The 12,405-nt window shown below is 38.9% G+C and overlaps 1 protein-coding gene across 6 annotated transcripts in view; it reads left to right on the forward strand.

Moving 5' to 3' along the window:
- Positions 1-12,405, forward strand: part of LOC120570916 — a 45,303-nt gene that overhangs the window by 13,702 nt on the left and 19,196 nt on the right. For 4 of the 6 annotated variants that reach the window (XR_005641163.1, XM_039819602.1, XM_039819606.1 and 1 more), the window contains 12 exons: positions 556-1,326; positions 1,771-1,844; positions 2,127-2,282; positions 3,169-3,329; positions 3,433-3,592; positions 3,694-3,888; positions 5,011-5,170; positions 7,371-7,438; positions 8,589-8,842; positions 9,640-9,820; positions 10,554-10,754; positions 12,175-12,325. Coding sequence is in view for 5 of the 6 variants with exons in the window: in XM_039819602.1 (XP_039675536.1) it covers positions 556-1,326; positions 1,771-1,844; positions 2,127-2,282; positions 3,169-3,329; positions 3,433-3,592; positions 3,694-3,888; positions 5,011-5,170; positions 7,371-7,438; positions 8,589-8,842; positions 9,640-9,820; positions 10,554-10,754; positions 12,175-12,325 (2,532 nt within the window). In the remaining variant the exon portion in view is untranslated. The remainder of the gene's footprint in view (positions 1-555; positions 1,327-1,770; positions 1,845-2,126; positions 2,283-3,168; positions 3,330-3,432; positions 3,593-3,693; positions 3,889-5,010; positions 5,171-7,370; positions 7,439-8,588; positions 8,843-9,639; positions 9,821-10,553; positions 10,755-12,174; positions 12,326-12,405) is intronic. The other 2 variants (XM_039819603.1, XM_039819604.1) reach the window with 2 other exon arrangements.

Consider the following 12,405-nt stretch of genomic DNA (forward strand, 5'->3'; position numbering starts at 1 on the left):
GTTGCAGTTTGAGCCGTAATAGGTACAATTAGGGCTGGGCGATATGGAGAAAATCAGATATCGCGATATTCTTGTCCTAATACCTCAATGTCGATATTGTGACGATATTATAGGGTTGACAATTGGTGCTTTAACAAAATATATTCACAATGATATTTAAGATAAATAATCTTCAGTAATGTAGATATAATGACTAAGTGGGTAAAGGTAAAAATAATAGAAGAGCTAGAACAGTCCGGTAACACAGAAAATGACATCACTTCACTATAATACAGCCTTTAAAACCAGGAAAAGACAACACTTAAGCCATTTACGATATTACGATTTCCAAAATCTAAGACGATATCTAGTCTCATATCACGATATCATCATATCATCATATAATATCGATATATTGCCCAGCCCTTGGTACAATATACATCTAAACAAAGTATTCTGTTTAATTTATTGACTTAAAAGAAAACCAATGAACCCAAAAGGAGAGGCTGAATGGTAATCAAGTGATGAAAGTGTTGATAATCTTCTCACATAGCTGTGTACCTGTATCTCCTCTAGGTCTCCCCTTCACAAAAGGCTCCCTTTTGGGAACCAAAAAAACCTGCAGAGCTTCTATGTCGAGGAAACGTAGCCGAGGCCGGAGGAAGAGGCAGGAGAGTGAAACTGAGGCATCTGAGCTGAATGATGATAAAGACACAGAGGTGAACACAGAGAGGGATGACGGGTCAGACGAAATGCCTGTGAGCTGTGCTGTCACAAAAGGCTCCCTTTTGGGAACCAAAAAAACCTGCAGAGCTTCTATGTCGAGGAAACGTAGCCGAGGCCGGAGGAAGAGGCAGGAGAGTGAAACTGAGGCATCTGAGCTGAATGATGATAAAGACACAGAGGTGATCACAGAGAGGGATGACGGGTCAGATGAAATGCCTGTGAGCTGTGCTGTCAACACACCTGAGAAAACAGCGAATCGTAGCAATGAGGACGCTACACATATTTCTTTCAGTGATGCCGATGACGACATGAATGTGGACTTTGACATGGACACCGATGACGACATTGTCAGAAACGAGGAAAATGATGAAGATGGTGACACAACCGGCTCAGCAGCAACGCCTCTGATACCAGATGTGACGAAGCAGTACAAACACAGCAGTGATACCAAGAAGAACGACAGCTCACCTTACAAGCACACCAGTGTTGCAGACCTTGAAGAGACCATGGACATCGATACAGTCAACAATGTGGAGAGAAGACAAAATCAAAAGAAAGGAGGGAAGCAAAATAACTGGATTGATGTGGCTAGCAGGAGTTTCTCTGACTTCTTAAATACAGGTAAAATAAATCTGGTGGCTTGAGAGGAGAGTCAGGGCATCACCAAAGTCATTAGGACACGTCATCTCGGAACCAGGGATTTTTTTTATTATTTCATTTTCCATCTAGAAGATTTTCTATTTTCAGTGAATACGTTTAAACTTTGATTAATAAGCAACGCTACAGGGAAAGTCAGGGTATCACAAAAGTCGTGAGAATTTATACTCATGAGGCCTTGAACATTTGAAGAAAATTTCACTGCAATTCATCCTACAGTTGTTGAGATATTTCACTCAAAACTAAAAACCTGTGCTGCTAGAGGAAAAGTCAGGGGATAACCAAAGTCAGTCAGCTTTATCATGAATGTCCGTATAGAATTGCATGGCAATCCATTCAATAGTATAGCATTTGAACTGCGTAACAAAAACCTGGTCTTACACCCATGTTTGAATTTATTATTTATAGAAAAGAAGAACAAATTGTCAGCTGCAGTGATCGGAATGAAAGAAGTAAAGATATTAATCCCCAAACTGGACATTGTGAGTATCCAATTTCTTTCCATTTTCTCTCATAATTAAAAATGGGTTCAAAGTATGAATTTAAACATTATTTATATAAACCACATCACTCTTCTGCTGAAAAATGTCTGAAGTAAAAATATGCCTGTTTTTTTCTTTAGACTCTGGCTTTCGATTAGACATAGTTAGAAATGATGTTATAAATGGCAAGGATATTTAAACATCTCAACTATACTTGATTTTAACAGTGTCAGTTTTCCTGAGTGACAATGTTGTCTTTCATTGTTGTTGTTTTTGTTTCAGGAAAAGTTTCAGGCTTCAGTCAAGAGTTCCCAGTTATCATCTGAGTGTAACTCTGTCAAGTCACCTGTGAAAGATTGGCCCATCCATGAAGACAACAACCAGGGTCCAACATCCGCTACATCCACAGATGTCCAAAACAAGCCCAGCTATGCAAAGGTAGTTGAATTGATGTGCTGTTTATCAAGTGAACATTGCATTTACAATTTAGGCACATTAAATCTATGTGCTTACTTTATGACTGGAATAATATAAATACCCTTGAAGTAATGTTTAAGATAAAATCATCTGAGCTAAGTACATGCCATCTACGTTTTAAAGGATAAGCAAGCATTCTTTGAAGCTTCATTCAGAGTTAATTGCAGCAGGTAAAATCTCACATCATTTCCTCTGTACAATGCACAGAGGAATATAAACTTATATTTACCTTTTTTTTTTTTTATCGGCACTTTCATATGGTAGTTTATTATTTTCAGTTTTTAGCCTGTTTTAAAAGCAAGAGTGTATTCTATTATTATTGTATTCACTGGGGGGCGCTCCTCTGTGTAAGCGACTCCTGACACGGCTCAGCATTTGTGTGCTTTACCGTGAAGTTTTTACCGTTCTACTGTATGTCATCTTTCACGTTTTGTTCGTCGGGATGTTTAGTGAAACAGCTCTTTATTTGGTCTATTTTTGGCTAATGATCGGCAATCTAAAGCATGTAAATGGACCTTGCTTACAACCGGTGCAGTCTCTCACCTCAGCCCCAGGTAGGCGCACCTACTCACGCAACTACCTAATGGAGCTGAGACACCAGCCGGGGACCGATGGATCCCTCCACACAAACCGCATCTTAAGTGCAAAAATTGAAAAAAATGTTTTTACATTACAGGTCAAATCTTCATAAGAAAACAAAACAGTTTTCACAGATACATTTCTATTGTGTAGTAACTTATTGCAGTTACATTTTGAATGCCATGGGTCTTGGTATTGCTTTACTTCATTTGCACTTGTGTGTACGTATATAAACCTCACGTTCTTTATATTCTCTCTCTCATATTAGGCGTCAAAGATGAACTGCTCCCACTGCAAGAAGAGCATGATGAAGGGCCAAACAGCTTACCAGAAGAAGGGTTTCACAGACGTCTTCTGCTCCAAAAACTGCCTTTTCGAAATGTTTCCTATCAACAAACCAGTCACCAAGACTTGTCATTACTGCCTCAAGTGAGTCTGTGCAAAACATCCCTTCATCTCAAAGTAGAAGTGTAAGAGTAGTTGTAGTAGTTTGAATTTTTTAATGTGTTCTGCCTTCTCGTTGTTCTGTCAGGGCGATATCGCAGCCTCTAGACCTCATCATGGCGGCAGTGGACATTAAAGGAACTATGAAAGACTTCTGCAGTACGACCTGCCTCCTCTCTTTCAAATCCAACACTGGGTCCACCCAAAAACCACAGCGGCTCTGCAGCATGTGCAACGAATCCTGCACTGTGAGCAAAAAACAAATGTCATATTTCTTCAACAAAATGTGTTCCTTTTAACCATAAACTCTTTGTCGTACTCACTGCTCCTGTATCATTATCTTCCACAGACCACATGTGAGTTGACCCTGAACGAGGCTGTCCACACATTCTGCAGCGACTCCTGCTTGGATGATTTCCGCAGGGACAACATGGCCGTCTGCGAAAACTGCAGCTCCAACTGCCGCAACAAGCCGCTGAAGCTGGAGCTGGAGGAGGAGACCAAAACGATCTGCAGTCATGAATGTCTGGATGAGTTCAAAGAGGTGCTGAAATATCAAAATTATGGTCACTTAAATTGTCAAAGACAGAAAAACATTACAGCTTGGAAGAGCAACACTGAAATACTGTGTATATACATAGAACGGGTCCAGGAGGAGTAGAGGGGAAACGACTCTGAGCCGTGTTTTCAAGGTGTAGTTCAGGGAAATATGATCCGCTGTGAGAACGGTGTATTTTATTTTGAAAATTCACCGGATATTTATTTTGTTTCTGTGCTCGACTTCCTGTCCCGCACTATCTGCCGTGTGCTGAATTGCTGCGGAGCTCTCCGTCGTCCGTCAAAAATAAAAGCTCTGCGTATCTGCTGCGGAGGGCTGTGGACTGACGGAACTGGGACGGAGTAGAGACGCAGACGTTCTGCAGTCTGTGGAAATACACACACTGACTTTAATGGAAACCTAATGACTCCGTCGACGTTCCGCAGACGTTCCGCATCCAGTGGAAATTGCCGGTTAATCCATATGGTGTGCGCTCAGTCACCATAGACAACAGTATGGTTACAGGTGTAGAGAGGGTAGGCTCAATAGCATAATGACCAGAGCCTGTCAAAAAGATATTTTGTACATTACAATCCTATTTAGTTTTATTTCACTTTAGTTTATTGTTTAAGTTCTCAGCAATGTACCAGAAATTAAAAATGTTTATAGACTGATGAAATAATAATAACTGTATATTTTTGTTATTTTAAAGATATTCCTTAAAAAGACCAAAACCAGCGATGTGCGGCCAGAAGTGGATCATTGTGGTTCTTAGCTCCCTCCAAACAGGAGGAATTACTGTGGCAGGATTAAACAGTGCATATGTTCGCCACTATTTTCAGCCACAGATTATTGCACATTTGAATGTGCTAGTGAGTATTTGTGGTACCAAGAGGGCTGCAGTCAGGTCAGACTGGTTATTAGATCATCAAGTGTTTTTGTTCTTTGATGAACTAATTGACCAATTGTCTCGGCACAAATTAAGATTATTAAAATTTCCCTTTAAATGGACTATTAGGGACTCAATGCAAGACACTGAGACGTTTGCTCACTGATTAATAGTTTTGCTGAATGAAATAATTATTCTACAACATCCCTGACATTCTCTTTTCTTTTTCTGTTCTACAGAAAATCGAGACGCTCCACCAATGCACCATGTGTCACACTTCTCAAACAATTTCAGACATGGTTGATTACAAAAACGACGACAACGTGGTGAAGCTCTTCTGCAACCGCAACTGTGTGACGTCGTACAAGCTACGGCCCGCAACTGTACACAAGCTTCAAGGTACTGGACAATAAGTTTGTCAAGATGGCATTTTTTTTCTTGTCTTTTCACTCCTTTCTCTCCTTCTCTTTAGTGGGTATTAAAAAACACAATGGGCTGCGTTTGTGTGAATGGGTTGCTACAGCTACCAGTGAGACAATAAAATATGATCCAGGAAGTCCAGAGTATGTCAAACATCTGTGAAGTTTAAGATTTATCATATTCCAAAACGCTACATAGTGGTTGGTAATAATCACACCTGCTGCTGGTACAGAATTAACAACATATTTGCTGCTCCATATGCTGCCTGCGCTCCATTTAACAGAATCTTCCCACCGTTGTAGCTACATAAGAGTTGGCACAGCCAAATGGGGCACTGCTATGTGTTTTTCTATTTACAGGCATTTATCATGCCAGCTGACATCCCTCAAAATATAGGCAGCACACTCTGACACAGATAGGAGAAAGGTTTCCTTTGCTGGTAACCCTTTAATACCCTGTTATGTAGCATGTATAAGCAGTGTATGGACATTTATTTAGCATTTATAAGCAGTATATAACCATTTCATAAATCATGGATAACCCTATGATGTAGTTGTACGTAGTGTTTATTAATGTATTTGTCAATAACTGACTTCTCCCATGCACCCATAAGTGGAGGTTGGTGTATAAACAGATAATGAATGACAATATAGTGAAACACTATATCATAATAATATTAATAATATTAAATATATCATAGGACAAGTTCAAATACTGTACCCTCTGAACCCCAAGCAGTTTTGGAGCATTGTCACTGTGGCCTCATTTGTCACTGAAATATATAAGGCCGAAGCCCTTTATGGAAACGGCACATTTTTGGCGAGAAGTAGGGAGAACTCAAAAATGTCTTTTATGCTGTATAACACAACACAATGTCATAAATCATAAAAAAGAAAAAAATGCAAGTTGAATTTCTTGGATAATTTATTTGACAGAAATTGGATTAAAATGGAAATTATATATACAATATAGTATTTTAAGTCACCGTAAGTGTTACCAATATGGGAAAAAGAGGGGGGCTCCACATGCTGTACATATTGAACTATTTACAGTATATATAAACAGTCTGCAGTTCAGTTGAAGATGCGCTGACTTGTTGTCATGTGACCGTTGGCCTCAGCTGAGTCAATCATGGCTTCCCAATTGCGCTGAGGAGCGCATCATTTAATTTAGGGGTGTGGAAAAAAATGTATTCACATTCGTATCACGATTCAAGCTCTACCGATTCAAAATCGAAACATATAATTCCAAAAATTGATGCATATTTTTTATTATTTTTTGTAATGGTGTGTACACTATTGTCCTGAAATGAGTTTAGCTCGCCATTCCCATAGATGGCGCAGCGTCAAATTCACACTGAGGCCTGGGCACTTGTTATAATCAAAAGAAGAACGAGTGCAGCAGAAGTAGTTTAGTCGGCGCAAACAACGGCCTTTAGAATTATTCAACCTGCTCCATCCTCATTGAAGGCGAGAGTTTGGGCACATTTGGGCTTTTATAACCTTGATAGGAATCATGCTATATGCAGGAATTGCAAAGCAAAAGTATTTTGGAAACACCACAAACCTGAGAACTGACATTGTACGCCATCACCCAGAGATTAACATTAAGTACCTGACATGGCAGTCAACCAACGCACTCTGTCAATGCTCTAAACTCCCACAGAACTCTGAACGAAAAGCTCCTTTTATTTAACAGTTTTATTTTATACTTGAATTAAATGTATTTGAAAGCTGGCCAAAGCTTGGCACTTTTGCAGTTTTTAGTTGCAAAAGATTTATTTTTGTATGAAGACATATAAAGTAATATCAAACTGCATTTAATTTGTTGTGTTTCTTTTCTTTGAAATTGTATGTCTCCTGCAATCACATGGGAAAAGTAACTACATTTACATACTGTCAATAGTTTTTTTAAATTGAGAATCGTTTTTAATCAAAAATCGATTTTGAATCGAATCTTGAAATAAAATTCGATATCGTATCGTAAACATTTTCTGAATCGTGCACCCCTAGTTTAATTAGTCACACATGATTTGTTCAAAGCCCATCGGAAATTTGAAAATCCAACGACAACTTCTGTTTTTACAGTTTCTGGCTACGTTAAATGATGTCATTTGATTAGTCTATGTACAGTATTCGCAGTAAACCCATAAAATCACGTTTCTGATTTATTTTTTCAGAAAAGAAAAGCTCAGATCAGCTGAAGAAGGGGAAAAAAGGCAAACAATCGAAACAACAATTGAATCCTGTGAGTATATTTCCTACAATGAATTCATTTCATGGAGTAACAGTAAAAACATGAAGGTGTGAGTTAAATCTGCTCCACATAAGAGCTATTTAAAGCAGAATCAGCATTTGTTAACTTGATGCCTTTCTTATTACTACTACAGAGCCCGTTGAAAATGTGCCTGTTTGGAACGGGTGATTGCTTGGCCTGTGGTATTGCTGCTTGTAGAATTCTTCAAAACCAAATTCTACCCCAAAAATACTTACAGAAGGACCCCCCAGACCACTTACTCCACTGTATAGCCTACTACTGACTTACAGTGTAGTCTACGTATACATCAGAGGAAGACATTGTAGGCCTACATACCATTGCATTTACCTGACAGAGGACGGGCAGATTCAGAATGTAATCACAAAATATCACTATGACAATGTGGAGTAATCCGACATTAGCCTCATGGACTCAGGACGCAGTGTGCTACCCACCCAGCCCATTATGATGAGAGCTAATCAGCACATATTTGTGCACATACAGCGTTGTCTGTAGCTGGTTATGCTTTGCATGTGTGGGATTCTGAAACGTCCTTAAATTCGGGAATTGTCGTTTGTTTATTCAAAGTCAACGACAGTCCAAAGTAGTGCTATACTTTGCACATTTTTGTGGGTCTGAGGTGTATGTCACATTTTAGCTGCCAAAGCTCTGCTGCTTTCTAGGACCCTCTGTGTCTGGTCCTGCGCTGTGCTCACTTAGTGTGCAGTGTGAGAGGGGGAGTGGCCAGCGGCTAGAGCGGCAAAAGCAAATGTGTGCTTCTTTTACCGACGATATCTTTTGCATTTCTAATCCAAACAACGTCAACCTTGGCACCACACTTGCTCGTGCCCGTAGCAAGACACCTGTCAAGTTTGAAATCCATCAGACTAACGGTTCAAGAGATATGCGCATAACACACAGACAGACGTTGCTGCAATTTATAGATATAAGATATATAAGATATAAGAATAGATAGATAGATAGATAGATAGATAGATAGATAGATAGATGTTTTAAATAAAGCTGTCTTCTGTGTATTTACAACTGAATCAGCTTGTCTGATTTGATTCGAGCGAAGCTGCCTTACATGCGAGACGAGCCATGTCTCCTAATCATTCTTGTCATTCATTCTAAATCACAGAAGGAAGTAAAGATCAGTCAAGACTCCACTGTGAACGAAAATGATGCCCCTGCAGCTGCTGAGTTGGACAACACATCAACATTCATCATTGAAGCCTCCTGTGTTGCATGTTGCAACTGTGGGCAGAGACTGCCGAGAGGAGAGATGCATTACCAGCCAAAGAGTTCACTGGATGTTTTTTGTTCAGCCGAATGCCTCTCTGAAAGACATCCGCACAGCAAATTAGCCACCAAAACTTGCTACAACTGCTTCCAGTAAGTCAAGGATGCTTTTCTTTGTGCTTTTCAGATAATTACATTCACATTTGTTAACAAAGTTTAAAAGTTATGATAAATAATCTGCAACTATTTTAAAAGTTGATTAATCATTTAAATGATTTGTTCCCACAACTAAAACATTTAATTTCCTCTTTCTGTCTTTTGGCACATGTGACTACTGTTCTTCCTATTTATTTCATTATATTTTAGGAAAAAAACGGTCCGCCTATGTGCCCAAAGACTTAATATATGATAAGAAAATAGCTGTATTTCAGAAACTACCAGAAACTGGTATCTATTTACTCAAAACAAGTCAAGGATCAAAGGATAAATGTACACACATGCAGTGTATGAATATTTAATTAAATTAAATAATTTTATTTTACATGTCATCTAAAAACTTCAAATGTATAAGGTTAGATACTTGCCCAAATTATGTCCTACCGGATTTCAGGTCAATCAAAACAAATGTTTAATCTTTTGCTATAAGTGGGGAATTGTTTTCAAGAAAACAAATTTTTCCCTTTTTTTCAGCTTCTTAGTTGTGAGAATTAGTTGCTTTATATTGTAAACGTAAGTATCATAAACTAAAAAATCCTGGCTTGTTGTGCTTATCAGAGATTTAGTAGATATCTTTTATTTTGATTTTTAGTTTTGCAGGTCAAGCAGAGCAAACACCTTAAATTAGGGAGACTCGAGGTACTGAAGCAAAAGATATTCACCCATTCTTTGTAAAAACTAAACAAAAGCAAAATTTTCTGACAGTGAATCTCACCTTGATCTCCTTCCCTCAGGGTGATAATGCGGCCTCAGAACATTATCCTGGCTCCGGTGAATGATTCAGGAACTATGAAGGAATTGTGCAGCGACACCTGCCTCGCTTCTGTTAACTCCAAGAGAAAAATGTCTTCCGCCAAAACCCCATCTCTAACAGGACCTTGGTCTGAGTGCAAGATGTGCGCCAAATATTGCTACGTAAGGAAAAAATAAATTGATTCTTAGTTTTTGTTTGACTTTTAGTTACGTCAATTATTTTAACATGTATTACTCTGAGGATTGTGCAGTTATTTGTTGGTGTGATATAGTCTCTATCCTTGATATTCCACTTCCGGGATTGCTCCGGTGCTGCAGGATATTCCCCTGGATGCATTTATTTTCGCAGATTTTCCGTTTCCTTCCTTTCTTTTTTTGTTGGCGTTCTAAACTCCGGTGGATTTATGAGGACTATAGTTAACTGCTCCTCAGATCTCTGCAGGGTAAATTGACACAGCTAGCTATCTATCCAATTGGAGTTTTCTCTCGCACAACTTTTCTGCAGCGGCTCCGTCTGGCGCTTAGCACCGCCCATGAAGATTGTGATTGATTTAAAGAAATGCCAATAAACCATCCCGTGATGCTATGTGGAGTAGCCAGACCTCCCTCCGCTCTGCAGCGTGTGGATGGTCTGGCAATGCGAGACTAGCGTGATATGATATTTCATGGTCAAGTTTGACTGTAAAATCTGTTCTATATTTTGTCAACAAATCCCATGAGAAGACTAAAACCATCAATGCCTTTGTCTTGTCTGTCAACACTTTTCAACCAGCTATATCAGGCTATACTTGTTAGTAGGATCAATTAATTCTATCCTTCTCATGGGATATAAAAAAAGAAAGATTCAGAATTACCACAATACTATACAATCCGCATGCTCCTTTATCGTCCTCAGTGCAAATTCAGGATGACCCTGGATGGCTTGATGCAAAGAATTTGCAGCGACTGTTTCATCAACTACCACAGAATCAACAACTTACCGGTGCCTGTTTGTGACGTCTGCGGCTCCGTCGGCCTCGGCAAACGGATCCTGCTGAAGGCGGACGACAGCAGTAAAACTATCTGCAGTGAAGAATGTCTGATCAAATTCAAAGAGGTGCAGAAATCAAATGTCAAAATTACGATCACTTCATTTGACCAGGACAGTAAATATTGAAGGGTAACTACCGTTTTTTTCAACCTGAACCCTATTTTCCTATGTTTTTGTGTCTAAGTGACTAATGGGAACAACAATCTCTGACATTGGTTCATTATTAAGCGAGATTGCTGAAGTTGGCAGCGTTGATACGTGCTACAATGTAAGTTAATAGGGCAATTGTTCAGCTTGTATGCCACTGACAGGCTCAGATTAATATTCTATGTGTCTGGCAACATTATGGAAAGGATTTCTAAGGAGGTCGACCTTTCTGTTAAAGAGTAAGATCCTTTTTTTTTTTTTTTTTTTTTTTATAACCTAAAAACATCTGCATTATTGTGTTCGCTAAACCCACCAGACTCCAGGGAAATAAACAGTCATTTTAGCATCATAGAATACACTTAATTCAAAGTCAACAGAAACAAAATAAAACTATGAAAAGCCGTTTTGGGTCGTCTTTCCACTTTTCCAACCATAGCAACTCTAGTTTTGGTTGAAGTAAACACATCGTTTACTGATTTACATGTGAAAATATGTTTGCTCTATACACGCTAAAAATATTGCTTTTTTTAAATGGAGTCTGGTGGGTTTAGCACTAGCGACTACAGAGCTGTTTCTGGTTAAAGAGGAAGGTATCAAAGAGGTTTTAAAGGTCCAACTCTGAAGGGATCATTTCCATAATGTTGTCAGACACTTAGAATATTAATCTGAGCCTGTCAGTGGCAAAACCAGCACTTTGGTGAAGGTAAATACAAGCTGGATAATTGCCCTATTAACTTACATTGTAGCTTGTTTCGCCGCTGCCAACTGCAGCGATCTCGCTTAATGCTGGGCCAATGTTAAGGTTGAAAAAAACAGTAGTTACCCTTTAAGGAACTGGTGTTGGTATATCTACAACTTCCACATTAGCAATGTACAAACTAGCACATTATTATGCAGTACTGAAGACCATGCATATTACTAAGCTATAAATACACCAAGCGGTGTGTTTATGTACAGGCAACATGAGTCAGTCTCTTAATTATCAAACTTATTTCCTTATATTTTGCACAGATTAAGTTGTGTTGCATTGATTAGGAAAAAACTAAATGGATAAGTAATTAAATATGTTCTCAGACCAAAAAAGAAATTTGGAAAAAGGAGTAGAAAAATAAAAATGCTAGTGAAACAAACAAAACATTTCATCTTATATACAAATAGCCGAATTAATTAATTTCTGTTTTTTTAGAGAGAGATTCAAAGAGCGGAGTGGCAGCAAAGTGGATTTGTTGTTAAATAAACTTGATAGATCACAGGTTCAAACACTATTCTAAGACTCACATCTGATCCTGCACTGTGCCTCACTTTGTTCCTCTGCTGTGTTTTTTAAATATCTTTACAGAAAGTTCGGGCGCCTCAGCTGTGCCCCATGTGCCAGACGTCCCATCACTTATCAGACATGGTTGAAAAAAAAAATGATAAGGGCACGTTGGACTTCTACTGTAGCAACAGATGTATGATGGTACACAAGGCTCAGTCTTCCACTGTGTCAGGTACTGCACCGACTAACTAGAAAATAAAACTGTATCTCTTCCCTCCCACTTTCACTCTCATCACTGCCTTTATTTGCATT

This window comes from Perca fluviatilis, chromosome 13 (genome assembly GCF_010015445.1).
Source record: "Perca fluviatilis chromosome 13, GENO_Pfluv_1.0, whole genome shotgun sequence".
Taxonomy (NCBI): Eukaryota; Metazoa; Chordata; class Actinopteri; order Perciformes; family Percidae; genus Perca; species Perca fluviatilis.